General features: G+C 41.3%; 1 protein-coding gene across 1 annotated transcript in view; it reads left to right on the forward strand.

The window, feature by feature from the left end:
• Positions 1-16,310, forward strand: part of LOC125010894 (receptor-type tyrosine-protein phosphatase N2-like) — a 206,381-nt gene that overhangs the window by 160,976 nt on the left and 29,095 nt on the right. Inside the window, exons 15-17 of the mRNA XM_047589809.1 lie at positions 5,725-5,872; positions 7,907-7,980; positions 14,559-14,636. Coding sequence (XP_047445765.1) covers positions 5,725-5,872; positions 7,907-7,980; positions 14,559-14,636 — 300 coding nt within the window. The remainder of the gene's footprint in view (positions 1-5,724; positions 5,873-7,906; positions 7,981-14,558; positions 14,637-16,310) is intronic.

A 16,310-nucleotide genomic window follows, 5' to 3' on the forward strand; every position in this document is an offset into this window, starting at 1 on the left:
TCGGTTGCATTCAGTAGATCTTAAGGAAGCCTGGCCCTGATTCTCCATTAGTCCTGTGTTGTGCATGTTGACTATTTATATATAAATATGGATTAATTGCATTGGTCAAACTGATGCTATTTTCCTGGGGATATGGGCAGCGCCATCTTGCAACTTTAGAGCCAAAGTCTGATCAATACAGTCCGGTCGTGTTTTCATTAAATTAATACTACGCTCTGATCGAACTCCATCAGTTACAAGGAAATGTTGGATTATACACTTGCCGCTATACGGAGTGGTTGCCATGCCAACTATGCCACATCGTGCTTCCATAGCGTCAAATAACAAACGGGGTGAAACTTATCCAAAAGAATTAACATATTAACTAAATAAAATGCCTGAAACCATCCTTGGAAAAAAAAATAAAACAAATATTTGACGTGTATTTTAATGTTTTATTTCGGGTTATTACCTGTAATGCAGCCTCCAGCCACCAGGGGGAGCTCTACTAGCTTTGTTTTCACTTTAGAGGAGCTGTCGCGTCCTTCGTTTTTAAACAGTCTATGGACACAACTGATAGCGATGCCTGACTCGAGTGTCCACAAACATGAGGCAGTTTATTTCTTTACAGATGCTCTTAGATCAGCTCTGGTTGATCTACGAGTCCCGTGACCTTGGTCGTGAAAAAAGTTCAATTAAACCTGACGTCCTCTTCTTCTGCTCCGACAGCTTCACAGACGAGTCACTTACTATTAATCTACTTAGAAAAGTAACTAAATAAACTGTGACAAACCTCAACTGGCGAACACATTTTTTTTTTGATTCCTTTTAACTTTAAACATTTTTAAATCATTAAAAACCAGCAGGACTGTTCTTTCTTTCTTTCTTTCTTTCTTTCTTTCTTTCTTTCTTTCTTTCTTCCTTCCACTCTCACTCACTCTCTCCTCTTACGGTTTCTGTTCATCTCACCCACTCTTTCTATAAGCAGACTCCCCACCCTCTTCTATGCAGCAGATGAAAATCTCTTTTGAAAATCTTTTTTTTTTTGATGTGTTGAAGACACTAATTACCCCAGAGATTGACACCAGAGTCGCGTTGAGGAGAAACGGGACCCCCCCCCACCCACCCCCCACCCCCACCCACCCGTAGCCCCGCGCTCTCGGTGGAAGCTCTGAGGTCACACATGGATGTAAATAGATTTGAGTTTGTGTTAGCGACGTCGAAAAGATAAGAGGGAAGAAATGAAGAGGTGCGTGTTTTTGTTGTGTGTGTGAGGTTGTGTTCTGGTCCAGATCATCACCGAGTTACTTTAATTATAGAGACAGAAACGTAAAAGGTGTGAGGGGTGGATGAACACAGATCAGGTCCAGATGAAATTCACATGATTGGTTCTGTTAATGAATCAACACTCGCCTGCAATCAGAGGAATTACTTTTTATTTATTTTAGGTTTTGTTTCTTATCGACCAGAAAGAAAGAAGGTGTGAGAGGGACACGACTCTTTTTAGAAACACAACAGAGTCTCAGACGTCCTCCAGGGTTTCCCAGTTTAACATTATAGCATCTTCTTTTACTTCTGTCTTCTCCGGCTGTAACATAGACGTTCACGCTCTTTTAAGACTTTTTTTTTATGCCGTTACACTGATAGAATTAAATCTGCACAGCTTCAGAAAGCGTGCGATGTTCGGGTTTGGACAAATGAGCAAACATGGCTCATGTTTCTTCTTCTCCCCCTCAGTCCTCAGTCATCGCAGCGAGCGTCATAGAAATATGATTAACAGTTAAATATGAGAAATTATTCAATAAAAATAAACTGAAATCATTTGGAAAAACATTTACTGATACAGTTTTGCACATTTTTTTAATCACAAATAGACAGTGTTAAGTTTTAGTTTCATTTAACATTCCTCTGTGTCCTATATTGGACAGCAGTGTCTTTTTGAACCAATCAGATGCTGCATGATGCAATATGTCATTTTCTCCTGGTTTCATGGATAAAAGTCATTTTAGGGCTCGACAGCTTCTCGTTTTTTAACTGTGCCAACTTTGATTCTTCAAGACCAAAACCACTTAGAGAGATTCTGACTTTTGAGATAGAAACTCCAGAGTCTCGGCTTTTAAAAGAGACCGAGACCATGACTGAGCTCCAACACGTTCCTGAACAGCGTTCGGTTTACTCTGGGTAAAAGACATCATCATATCATCATTACCACGGAACAATTATTGTTTACTACTGTTTAATTTGGCCGTGAACATAAAAAATGAGGTAAAATCATCCAATGAGAACATAACTTTTTAGATGTTGCTGTTGGGCTTTATTGAGATGATGTAGGTGAAAACACACACACCAGAAACTCGTTTTATTTGGTAGCACTAATAAAAGCTTCAGCGTTTAATCCCCAAAGAGCAAGAAGTCAGATTTACTTTAATGAGCCTCTTTTATCACCGTTTGTATTTCATTATATTATATATTTAGTTGTTGGATTGTAAATGTCCTTTTAATTGGTTAATAGCACTAAACTTGTCCAAATAGTCTGCGTTTATTAGGAGCCTCCTGTGCTGGATGAGCAGCTTTTACTAGTTTTTTGCTCCGTGGAGGAAATAAAAAGGATGATTGTGGCGGTTTGTAAGTCGAAGGACGCTCGTCATCACGAGAGGCGAGTTTCAGTTCAGAGCGAGTTTCAGGACCACGGACAGTTCCACCCACAGAGCCGGACCAGGGCTCTGATTGGTCCAAACCTTCCTCCTACAGCAGGAAGTTTAGAAAGGTTTAGATACGGTCACATGGATGTTCACTTATTATTATTATTATTTTTATTGTTATTATTATTATTATTATTATTATCATTATTATTTAACTGGACCAGGTCTTTGAGGCCCAAACTTCAGAGAGTGAACTGGAAAAGATAAAATATGAATTAGTTTTTCTCACACCAGTGGTTTCAATTCATTTTCTTATTTATTTCTTTGTCGTTAATATTTTTAAACATCTTTTATTCATTTCTTCCTTTTATTCTTCTTTCTTCTCCTTCACCCATTCATTTTCTTTCATGCTCTCAGTTTTTTCCATCCTTTCATTTATCTTTCTCTTTCCCTCTTTCAATCTTTCAATCCCTTCTTTCTTTCTTTCTTTCTTGCATTGTTTTATTTTTCAATCAGTTCTTTCTGTCTTTAATGGATCCTTTCTTTCTCTCTCTCTCGTCATCTCTTTTCTTTTTCCTCCGTGGAGTTGAACGCTTCCTCTGTGGCCGGGATTCAATTTTTTTCACTTTCCACAGAAATATTCTTCACACCTACAAGAGAAACTCATTTCACATTCACATCATGATGTCACCCGGAGACAGAACAACGAGTGTCACGGCGGGGAGGTGGTGGGGGGGTGGTTTGGGGTGGTGGGGGGGAGGGATGGGTGGCTCTGAATCCATCACGGAGCGAGACGAGTGCAGCCATGCAGCTGGAAAAGCAAATATTTCATCTGACGTCCTGCCACGCGCTCGATTGAGGCAACTGTTGAGCCATTAATAAAAATTACCCCCTCCCCCCTTCACACCCCCCCTCCTTCCCCAATACAAAAAAAAAACCTAACATGATGCCTGATGAGCAGCAGCGCCCCCACCTCCCCCGGAATTAATTGCCTCTCGTAAACCCCTGGCAAACACCATGTCATCATCCACCCACTGCTTTTCATTTGAGGAGAAACAGCTTTCAGCATCTTATCTGAGTTAATGTATTACTTGGTCCCACGTGACCCCCCCCCCCCACTTCCCTCGCCCCCCCATCCTCTCTGCTTGTGTCTTAAGAGGATTAGGCGACTCTATATATAAAGCACATTATCTTGTCTTTTGTTGCGGGCCCAGTAAGTGTTATAGATTATGCTGCAGCGGGAGCCTCGGCTCAGATTAACCGGAGCTGGTGGGAACCTGTTGTGGGTTCCTCCAGGGTTCTGGGTTCTGTGTGTTGGGTCAGGGTTCAACGGGTGGAGGAAGGAAGGAAGGAAGGAAGGGCTGCAGGAAATGGGTTTTAAATTTTAAATGGCTCTAATGTGGTCAGGTGAGGAGAAGGTGGACGTGTCAGGATGATGCAAAACATTAAAAAAAAAAGTTAAATTCATCTTTCAAGATTCAAGCCCCTTGTGTGTTAGATGTCGTCACTTTGTAAGTTATCAAAACCTAAAACTTTCGAAGAACGCTCCATTATTTAAAAAATAAAGTACTTTCCATTAACTCCTTTTCCATCAGCGTCCTTTTTTTTCTTAGTTTGACTTGTTGGACTGAACATTTCAAAATTATTCCCGTAGACGTCCTCCAGATTTTTAATTCAGCTGTGTTTGATGTGATAGGACCCCCCCTCCTCCACCCAGACCGGACCAGACCTCCATCCCTGCTGAGAAACCGCACCCCGCTGCGATTTCTTCCCCTTCTTCTCAGCTTCCTTCGATCCAAAATGGCCGCCTAGTTACGTCACCTCCCACGTGGCCGCGTCTCTCTTTCCTACAGGTGCACGGCCGGAGTTTTATTGCGTAGCTTTTTTTTATTATTATTATTATTATTATCGAGCACCTTTTTGTAACTCTAAGCCCCCCCCACCCCATGACCCCCCCACCCCACCGCAGTAAGGGGATTATTCAGTGTTTGGCCGACACATGGTGATCTCAGCACCTCCTGATTGGATTGCAATAATCCTTTTACACAGCCACAAAACCCTATTACTCTGGCATTAGAGAAGAAGAGAGAGGGTGGGGGGTGGATGGAGGTGTGTGTGTGTGTGTGTGTGTGTGTGTGTGTGTGTGTTGGGGGGGGGGGTCAGACTTGTTTGGACTGTATGTAGTTGTGATGTTTTCAGACCGCGTCACGTATGGATTTTGTCCTTTCAGTCGTGTGTGTGTGGGCGAACGTATTTCATTTTGCGTGTATAACCTCAGAAATGTAACCTGTGTGCGGTGTTTGTGCGCTCGTTGTGCGTATTGTTGAGTGTTGCCGGCGGCCCTGACCTCCCGCTGGTGATAAGCGTCTGCGTGCAGGTGGAGGGTCGCGGCCTCCTCTTCTTACATCACCGCCGCTTTTAGCAACGAATAGAACGCGAATAGACGAGAAGAGGTTACACACTGCGTGTGCGTTCACGTGCTTTCAGTCGCACACACACACACAACGAAGCCGCGAAGAGACGACACAAACAGGAAGCAGCACACGTGACGCTTCCGACCGGCGCTCGTTTCCATTCTCCTCCAGCCGCCGACTTCCATTTTTAACAAACGCTGCTCGTTTTAGCTGAAAGCCATTAGGCCTTTTTTTTTTTTTTTTTTAAGGGGGGGGCTAATTCTGATTAAGATCGGCCCCATTTGTAACTGCCACCATAAATCATCGCTGGAGCCATTTAAAGAACCAGCAGCAGCTCGTTTGGTTCCCTCATCCATTACGGAGAGACCACACCGTCCATATTCTGTGTGCACGCGCTGCTGCTTCTCAGTCCCGCTCAAATAAAAATAATTAAAACAAGAAAACAAAGATGTCGGCTCACTTCTTACCTTCTTTAATCATGAAACCTGGTGTATACAGGAAATAACTGAAAGACAAACTGATCAGAACATCAAATAACCATCTAATAATAGAGACTAATGACATTTCTAATTCATTCTTTGCTTTTTTTTATGTTAACAGTGACAAATAAAAGGTCTGATTTAGGGTTAGTCGCTGCCTGCATCATATATCCTCCCGTAGTGACCCTCCCCTTCCCTCTTCTCCTTCAGTCCTACATGGAGGACCACCTGAAGAACAAGGACCGCCTGGAGAAGGAGTGGGAGGCTCTGTGCGCGTACCAAGCCGAACCCAACGCCTGCACCGTCGGCCTCAAGGACGGCAACGCCAAGAAGAACCGCTCGGCTGCTGTCGTGGCCTGTAAGTCCCTTCGCTCTCTGCTTCTCAGTGTGTTTAGATTCCAGTAATCAAGACGTGAGCCCGTCTGTCTGAGCGCTAATGTTCCTTTAACCCGAATATATTCAAATCCTAATCATAAATGTGGTTGGTGTCACTGAAGTGAGGCTTTAGAAGGACCTGTCCTGTTTTTGAGAGTGGTCCTCCTCCGTTTTCCGTTCTGGAAGAAGCCAGTGGTGCTTCAAATAGGAAGCGCAATTTCTTCCTGACAAACTGCCCTCCCTGCTGACAACCTGGATTTCATTAAGCCTCGGCCCAGTGGAGAGAATGGGACAGCACTTTTTTTTTTTTTTTTTTTTTAAAGATGGGCTATTTCCACAGAAGAAGCTTAGAAATTTTAATCATTGATGAGGTCGGTGCAGGAGAGCTTTAATAGAAAACTAATTTACAACCCTCCCGCTCGCCGCATCTACTCCCGGGTTTCTGATAATAGAGGCCCGGCCGCAGAATTTACAGGGAGAGAAAGTGTTTGGAGGTGTAGCGGCTGAGTTTTAGGATGTTTTCTGCGTCTGTGGATACCACTGCACCAACCACAACCTTTGTTCTTGTCCAAAATGATAATGCAGAAGGTGTTAGACGCCATTACTGAGCATCTGTTCCTTTACTATAAGAGAAAAGTCTCAGGGACACAGTCGACTCTTTAGTATTTACAACTGTGTCTCCATCTCTGCAATTTTCAGACTGATAGTTTTGGATCAATAAAGATGGAACACAGAGGAAAGGTTAACGGAGGAGGTTCTACGTGTTTTTATGACTTGTCCTTGGTGAAATTTTGGAGCAAATTTCAGTTTCCATTGTTGAAAGTGAAGCAGGAAGTAGAAACAAACATTAACCCGACTGGTAAAAAAAAAAAGAGACAGCGCCCACTAGTGTTTGGGTGGTGGTGTTGTTACGGAGCGAGACAGTAGAGGCGGGCGATACCAAGTAACTACAGGGCTAGTATCGTCGATACCGAACAGATAATAACAAAAATACAGATATAAGAATGTGAAAAACACACAGAAAATAAAGTCAGTTACAAAGACAGTTGAGCAAAATAAGTGAAACAAAAGCAACAATGTAGTAAATATAAAAGTTATATAGTTATAAAAGATACTGGCCTTGGTATCGATACTACCGATATTTAGATTGATACTCTGAGCTCCATGAAACAGGCTGATGAGCTCACAGGTAGAAATGGAACCGGCATCGACCACGTACGTAAGGTGACAGCGTCTATGTCCCACGGTACGTTAAATGAGCCTTTAGCTGGGAGGCTAGGAAGCTAGCTGCAGTACAGAGCTGACCTCTGTGTGGGGACATCAAGTTTTAGGTTTGTGGCAGCTTCTTATTCTGCTTCATTAAGACTTTTATCCTCATAACTAAACGGCCGAACAAGGTACGAAGCCTCATCAAATTTTACATTTTGAACTAATTTGTTTATGCTAATTAATTTTTCTAGTTTAATATTACAGGGAAATTCTATCAGTAGTAACGAGCTATAACGTTGGGGCTTCATTGTTTGTTATTCTGCTTTTCAGACATGAAAATTTACCAGTTTGATATTTTTATAAACATATTGGTAGTTTTATTATAATATTGAGTGAAATAATCCCTGTGTCCACACATGAGGACATAAAACTACTTCCTGTTCAAAGACGATGCTTAGTTTTTTTAGTTATTAGGTCAAGTAAAGAAAAATGGAGAAATTAAAAATGCAAAAAAAGCTCAGGAGGTTAAGAAACTCTGCGACTTTGTGTTTTATTGATCAAATCGTTTCGTTTCATGTTAAACAAACAAAGTCAACTAGTTCTATTCTTATCTGAAACCGCCCTTATTAAACCATGAGCACACGCCTGAGCTGGTGGATTCCTTCGTAAAATGGTCGCCTCCTGTTGAGCTCCTGTATTCTGAACACACAAGAAACCCCTCATTAAAATGCATGTGACAGGACGCGCGCTTGCATTCGTGAGGCGAAACGCATTGAATTCTTCTACGTTTTCTTTTTTTATGTTTCAGATGATCACTCCAGGATCACCTTGAAGGTGGAGAACAGTCAAGGCAACTCTGATTACATCAACGCCAGCCCGATCGTGAGTACCTCCTCTGCATTTCTAACGCGCCGGCCGTGCCAGGCTCCCACAGTCCCCGCGGGGCATCGCAGAAACAAAGGCGGCCTACCGTCGCCCCAATACAAATTTTCTCGACGCAACGCTTGCTTAGCTCCGGTGGCAGCCTCACACTGTGTGTATACGTTCTGCACCATGAATATTAATGATCGCCGTGCGGCCGAACACCCCAGGCGAGCGCTCGCTCGCTCGCTTCGGGGGAAGGTGTGGGGAAAGGATCTGGGTTCGCTTCTCGTTTGCGAAAACACAAATTGATCCGCGGGGTCTTGGGATGCGATTGTTTGTGACCTTGGGTTATGCTAATTTGACGCCGCTTTGTGTTTACTGTTGCGGTGCGAAGCGGCTTGACGAGGCCTTCGCTCCGCACGGTGCAGATTTAAGCAGCAAAAACAGCCTGTAGGAAGGAGGAGAGGAGGGTGGCGGCGAAAGAAAGAGCCATGTGAATGCAGTAAGTGAGTGTATCAATTTGGAAACCAGTGGTGTAATAGTGGGTTTATGTTTCCCTGGAGGCAGATACAGTGGTATTCCATTAAAAGCAACAGAAACGCCATGCATTTCAAATCTGGGCGCCACACCAAACAGCGGCAGAGTGAAGCGAAGGAATCAGGAGTGAGCGGGAACAAAAAGAGCAATCCTGTCAAATGTCACAAAAAAAAAACAACAGCAGCACATGTAAGCGCACAAAGAAAGGACGCACACTTAATAACACTGTGTTCTCAGACACAAATACACACAGATGACACGGAGGAGAGAGCGGAAACACCCACGCAGACGTGCACGAGCGCACACTTCGGCGCTCAGAGAGGCCGTCACGCATCCGTTCCCACCTCCCACACACAGACACACACACACACACACACACACACACACACACACACACACACACACACTGATATTAAAGGATGGATGTATGGTGCACATGGTGTTATTTAAGGAGCCTCCTCTGCCCAACGTTCCCGTCCAACCGCGCGTTCACCCGAACCAAAGGAAGACGAGCAAAGATGAGAAGATGAAAAGGTGTTTTTCCGTCCGAGTACCTGAGTTTATCAGATCTTCCAGGTCCGTGCTCTTTTTGGTTTCCAAGAAAACGAAAACTGGAGAATGAACAGTTAACTATCCATAAACAAACAAACGAGAAACCTACATCTGGAACTAAACAAACCTGGAGCTCCTCTATAGTCAGAAGACAAACGCTCAGAGATGAATTCAGATGTCAGAAAGTCTAAAATTACGTCTGAATATTGTTCCAAAGTTAGAATAGAATAGAATAGAGGGTATGATTGTGACGTCACAGCTAGCTGAGGTCTCCATGGTTACGGCCAGTGAGTGGCAGAAGGTGACAGTTGAACATGGAGATTAGCAGCATTAGTTTGAATCATAGGCTTTAATAGCGTCTAAATTATAAAATTAATTTAATAAAAGGCGAACGAACAGATCTGAAAACCAGTCAGAGATATATTTTATATTTTTACAGATATCTGCCAAAGAACAGAGAAGTAAATGTATCACTGCATTAGAAGAAACAACTGGAATCCAGACACAGAAACCTGGTGTTGTGATTCATATTTAGTGTCAGGTAATGTTAATTTATGCTGTATTTTCTGATGAAGTCAAACCTTAAGTTACTTCTTAAGTTACGTTCTGGAGATGCTGTCAGATAAGTTTTAACCCAGTATTGTGTGGCTAACGATACTTCTCAGTAAAGCTCTTAGCGTTAGCGTCTTTTATTTAGCTACATTTATCAGAACTGAAATGAACTGAAACTGAGGCTAATCCACTTTCCAGATCAATACTAGTTCATATTGATCATTGTTGAGTCCAGTTGTCCTTAATTTGATCTGATAATCCACATTTTTCCTGGTCTCTCTGTATTTACTGATACATTTCACCGTGTTTTTGCCACTCAGGGGGCGTGGCCCTGGGAGGAAGTGACATCATGTGTACCCACTATAGACATTTATTGTCATTGCTCTAAAAACAATTTAAAAAAAAATGTTTGGTAACTCCAGTACTGCAGCAGCAACATCACACATTCATTCATGAATAAAAATAACAATAAAAAAGCCAGCATTTAGTCATTTAGAACTGAAACTCAACCATTTCCGTCTTTAGCTTTAATTAAATGGACTTCATGTATGTGGTTGTTGTTTTTTGTTTGTTTGTTTGTTTTTTTACCTCTGCAGACGATACATTTTACAAATTTTCCCTCTCATTCACCCATTTGCTCCCACACCGTGGTGTCTCTGACCGTCTGCTTCTCATCTGCCTGAGGACACTTAAGACATTTACACCGTCTCATGTGAAGCTTTAAATCCACTGTTTTTTAAAGGTTCACAGAGAATCAGGGACTCTGTTTTTCTAACTTATCAAGTAAAACCACTAAACCACACATCTACTACCTACGTCTGGGTCATGGACACATGAAAGCTCCTCCACTGTGAGAATTCAGTTTGACTTAAGCAACTAAACCAGAACTAGGGATGGTCGGGATCTAGTATTTCATTTAGGTCTAGTTTAATCTGAAAAACCCAAATCCAGGGTTCAGGTTTTGATCTAGTAAAGCCCAAGCCACTAAAACTTCTTGAATAATCACATTTCCTGGAAACTTGTCGCTTGTCTGTGCTTTATTTTCAAACCAGACTCAAATATTAGAATAAAAAAACATGTACCATGAAAACGTGTGTTTTGTGGCCTAAAGTCCCTCGTGCACAAACAATCAATCATTCAGCTGCTCAAACTTACTCACAAACACAATCAATCATTCCTTAAGACACACACAGCATTAGTGGAAAACAGACACACTTCCTGAGACATAATCAATCACGAGTACCTTCAGCCGTACATGAGTTCTTTCTCCGACCTCAGAGCAAACAATAATAAAGACGTCTCCAGTGAAACTTGTATGTTGGTGTTTTTAAAAGTTTAGATGATATATGTCCTCATGTTGTTCACAGAGGAGATTTCCTTTAACCATGACACTAAATAACCACACTAGTAATGATAATAACAAGAGATAAAATGTTTATTTTGGTGGTTAGACTCCAATGAGTAGGACAGGGCTGCTTCAAGACAGTCTGGGGCCCCGGGCTAAGCCCCCCCCCCCCCCCCCCCCCCCCCCACTAAAGCTCAAACAACAGGATTAAACATCTGATGACACATAGCATTTCATTAAAAGACCAGAAACGTAGCGTCTTTGGTGGCCTGACAGACTCCACGCTACTGTTTGTAGTTATTTCTCAGTCTTAATTGTATTTATAGTATTTCAATTGATGTTCTGTTGAACTTATAGATTATAAAAAAGGCCCTTAAAAATAAAAAGCCACTGTTTTTGGGCAAGGTTTTCCATTCTTTAAGCCCCGGCACCGTTTCAAATCGAATAAAACCTGAACGATACCCGTCCCTAGTCCCAGACGAAGGTGGTCGATGTGGATGGATCTGATGGCGACTTGAGTTCAGACCCACAGAATAACCAATAAGAAGTGGAGAATTACAATTCATTTAAAGAACTTGGGACTGAATGGTTCAGAGAACGAAAGCAATCTGATAGTTGGACGAGAGTAGTGAAGACTGAGAATAAAGATTCAAGATCACTTCTTTGGGAAACTGTTTTGTCCAAGAGTCTCAGGATAACAAAGAAGATACACGAACCAGACATAGAAGTAGGAATAAGAGTCAAAATGAAAATAAAATAAAATAATAAAAGGCAGAAAATGAAGTGCAACAGAAATAGACTAAATAACTTTAAATTAATGTGACAAAACATGTGAACAGGTCATTTGAATTAACCTGAAAACCAGATGTAATTCCTCCAGCTGGTTTAAAGTTGTCCTGGGACGTCTCCGTTGGGAACTCATTGCGTCCCAGTAACGATTTGCCGGACCAGTTAATTAATTTGAGTGGAGCTTTATGGGGGTGATGGACAGAAGAGAAACCATCTGAGCTCAACTTTTCGCTTAAGTTTCATTATAGTGAATTTAAAAACCTCAGGGACTTATTGGACGAACAGAGCAGCAGAAATAACGAACTTCCTCATCGATCAAATCGGAATCAAAACGTTTGAAGTGAATACGCAGAAAAGACAAAAAAGAAGCTGTCGGGTTCATCTGAGCCCAGAAAAGTATAGACTCGCAACCAAAGAGGCAATCAACACACTCGTAGAGCGACCGTCGGCGCCACTGAGGTGTCAGACCGTCGTAACAGTCGGATACATCACCAGCTTCATCGCACACACACGTTTCACTTCCTTCCTTCCAGAGAAAAGACAAAACTCCAGTAACGGGGATAATTACACGTCCTCCGCGTTTGTTCCTCGTTAAGTGGAAGAGCGTGAGAAAGAGACAAAGACAGTTGTCCTTTCACAATGTCATTAATGCCAGGGTTTAATTCTGGAGACACTCGGAGATGTCAGCAAGTATTGTGTCTCTGCAGAAGGAGGAGGACGTGAAAAGAGACGTGACACGTATAAAGGTCTGTCTGTCTCTGCGTTTCATTTCCCTTCTTCACTTTCTCCATCTGTCACCAGGTTCTTAACATCCACCTTCTTCCTCCCACTCCCTCCTTCTTGTCTTTCTTGATTTCTCCGTGTCAATTTGTGTCTCCTTCCCCCGTCCTTCCTGCTCTTTCTCTTTTCATTTCTGGATCTTGTGAGACATATTTCCCATTCCTCCCCGCCCAGAGACTCTGCAACAGACAATCAGGTCACATTTTGACCGGAACGTCCACATATTTGCGGATATCTCCGGGTATTTGTTGCTCGTGACGACATTTGAGCTACGAAATGTTTTAATGAGCAAACCTCGGCCTGGTACCTGGTGTCACCTTCGCTCTCTGCGAGTTGCCACATTTTAAGTTCATCAGAAGTGCATTATTGTTTGGCATTCATAAAAGGATCAGAGGGAGACCATTAAAGACAATTTGTTGCATGTGGGAAAAAGCCTCAGAAATGATCTGTCTTCCCTGTGTAATTGCCTCCAGCTAAATTGGTCTTGGCAATTATTACATTTACCGTACAATTTGCATGGTAATAGGCGAAGATGCCACTCACTTCCTCGCGGATTCGCCTCACGTTCGTCTCCTGTCTTCTGCTCGCGACGCCTCCGCCATCCTTCTGCAATTTTCATTAAGTTGGGGAAGAAGTCTGCGTTACAGTGCAGCCCGTCACCTCCTTCTCCAAGAAGCTTTTTAAAATACTCCACTAATAAACTGGCGTGGTATGCATATTAACTCAGGAGTTCTTTCACCGCTCATCATTCCAGCATTTTTGCAAAAAAAAAAAAAATAAAAAAATGCATATTTAGGACGTGCAGAGAGAAAATTGAATGCTATTTAATGAACCTTTTGGAGCTCTCGCATGGTCTTGGTCTATTTTTAAAAGACAAGACTCTGACGTTTCTATCACAAAAGTCAGAATCAGTCTAAGTGGTTTTGTTCTTGAGTGATCAAAGCTGGCACACGGTTAAAAACTAAGAGGTTGTTTCTGAAAAAATGTGTTGGTTGAATCTTACAATGGCTTTTATTAAAAACATCAGCACTATACAAAACTACAAATAAATCTATAATTTTGAAGCCTTTAAATGCCAGTTTGATTATGTAAAGTCACTGTTTTTTATGAAAAGAAAAAAACACATTTTTCCATAAAACTAATGTTTTTGGACTTTTTTTTTGTTTTTTTGGAAATTACCATGATTTTCTAAAATATTGACTTGGATGAATTATTAGTTTTTGTTTGCATCAGATTTAAAATGTACTACCCTCTTGAGTCATCCACAGGCAAAGGTGTCCCATTGACTCCCATTATAACCAAATATTAATCAGAAGATCAGAAGATTCTATCACAGTTTTTTGGAAGTGGACATTTTTGTCCTTACTGACATTCAGTGTGTTCGGTTCAAGTATTAGAATTTTTTTATTTTTTATTGGAAACTTTTTTATTGCAGACTTTGTTATAAAACAAATAATGGCCAGATGAAGACAAGATTTGCCCAAATAGACAAAAATGACTCCTAGTTTAACCAACTATTAATGAGCTAAGATCCTAACATAGTATTTTGGAAGTGGACATGTTTTCAGTGTTCTCTTCACCTATTAGATTTTTCTTTAATTTCAACTTTAATTTCGACTTTGCTATAAAAAAAAAGGTCCCATTGACTCCCATTATGATCAGATATTATTCAGCCGAGATTCTATCGCAGTTATTTGGAAGTGGATAATGGTCAGATGAACCCAAGATGTGCCCAAATAGACAAAAATGTCCCTAATGATGTATGAGGGTTAAAATAAATTACAGCTACACTTAAGGTAGCACCTGAAAGTTGTTTATATCTACAGTGAAATGTTTTGTCTCATAGAGAGAAGCTAATAACTTGATTCAATTTTGTCCTTTGATTTTCGTTTGAAAACTGTAAAACACGCTCTTGAAAGTGAAATCTCCCGATGGCTCATAAAAACACGCGTTTCTGAGATAAAAAAAAAAAAAAACAGATTAGAAAAAGTGTAAAATGTGGATTAACCTCGTAACCTTTTCCTGTCTCCTGTCCACACAGATGGATCATGATCCCAGGAACCCGGCGTACATCGCCACTCAAGGTCCGCTGCCCTCCACCGTGGCAGACTTCTGGCAGGTAAAAAAAAAAACACAGTGCACACACACAAACACACACACACACGACAAACAAAAATCAATACGTCCTCCCCTCTTAAACAAGAGTTAGCCGATTTATATTAGTGCAGCGAGCCACACAGGAGACCAGCTTGTTCTGCAGATGTCATTATTAATCCATCTTTCGCTGTAGTGCTCACATACACACCAGGCTACGATGGAGCCTATTGTTAATGCAGGGGGGCTTCACCCACTGTCCCGAGCGTTGGATTGGGTTTGAATCTCAGTGCGGGAGATCGATAAGTTATTCCAGCTAGTCTCTGCTGCCTTGTGAGAGCAGTGGAATCAGGAAAGGTCGAGCCGCTCGCGTCCCTGACGTGGTCCCGGTTACCAAGAAGCAGGAAGAAAAAGGAACGTTGTGTAGATACAGTCAACCTGAGTGAAATATAACAGACAGCTTGTTTAAAATGTACCAGAAAGTGTCTCGTATATTGTCTTTTGTGAAGATAAAAGTGTCTCCCGTTTTCCAGGGCGCTGCTGAAAAGCCGTCAAAGAAATCAAACAATGTCTTTTAATTAAGAAAACCAATTTCACCAAGAAATGAAAGTCATTTTTTTTTTCTTCCCCCAAATGGTTTTATTTGCTTATTACATCTCCTTCATATCACATATTATCGCCTCTTCTCCGCTTACTTCCCTCGGCAAGTGGTGACCCCAAATGTGTCACCGTTATATAACTTTTCCCTGGTCCAAACGGAGCCAGCGATACCGAATTAACACAAACGCTCCCCGTCGTATTCATCCGGCTCAGCTGTTAACAGCCCACTCACTTTAAAATGAAAGGGCTGAACAAAAATTCTGCAAATTCCACTTCAAGTGAACATCCAAGGCAAGTGGGAGGTGGAACATTTATAATAATAATAATACCAAAGTGAAACAGTTTTAATTGACTTGAACAGAGATGCTGCTCATTAGATGTGTGACGGTGGAGGATGGAAGCTTTTCTCTCGGATAAGAGAATGAACTTTAGCCCCGTGACAGAGCCACGTTTATTTCTTTGTTCTCCGCAGACTTTCCTCTGTCCCTCTCAGTTCAATATCTTTCAGCCGCAAACAACTGAAAGTATCACTGCACCTTTTTTTATTTTATAGTCTTTCTTCATTTTTAATTAGTTACACTCTAAAAAATGATTCACAGGGTTAGTAAGTATCGCTCAAAATCTAGCTTTTTCTGCACAAAAAAGAGAAAACAACAAAAAATCCTTGTATCAAAGGAAAACATCTCGTATTTTGTGCTTATTTTAATAACTTTGAGCTTATTTTAAGAATTTTTGTCTTCTTAATACAAGATGATCTGATTGACTATGAGAATATTTTGCTTTTTTCTAGTGATGCTGTTTTTACAGTGAAGTTGTTTACGTTATAATGAGTTGATAATTTAATAGTAAAGTGGTCTTTACCCACTAATACATGGATTTTCAACGGATAACAGACGTGTCTTAACTCAACTTAGAGGTTTATTCAGATAGCACAACTTAAATTTTATTCTGATTTACATAAAGACGTTATTGTAATAAAAAAAAAAATTTAAAAAAAGAGGAAACAATTTGCTTGAACATTTTTGAGCAGAACAAAAGGAAAAGAAATAAGAAAAAGAACCTTGTTAGATGTGACTCCTGAGGTATTTTACCACCACCA

The sequence above is a fragment of the Mugil cephalus genome, chromosome 7 (assembly GCF_022458985.1).
Source record: "Mugil cephalus isolate CIBA_MC_2020 chromosome 7, CIBA_Mcephalus_1.1, whole genome shotgun sequence".
Taxonomy (NCBI): domain Eukaryota; kingdom Metazoa; phylum Chordata; class Actinopteri; order Mugiliformes; family Mugilidae; genus Mugil; species Mugil cephalus.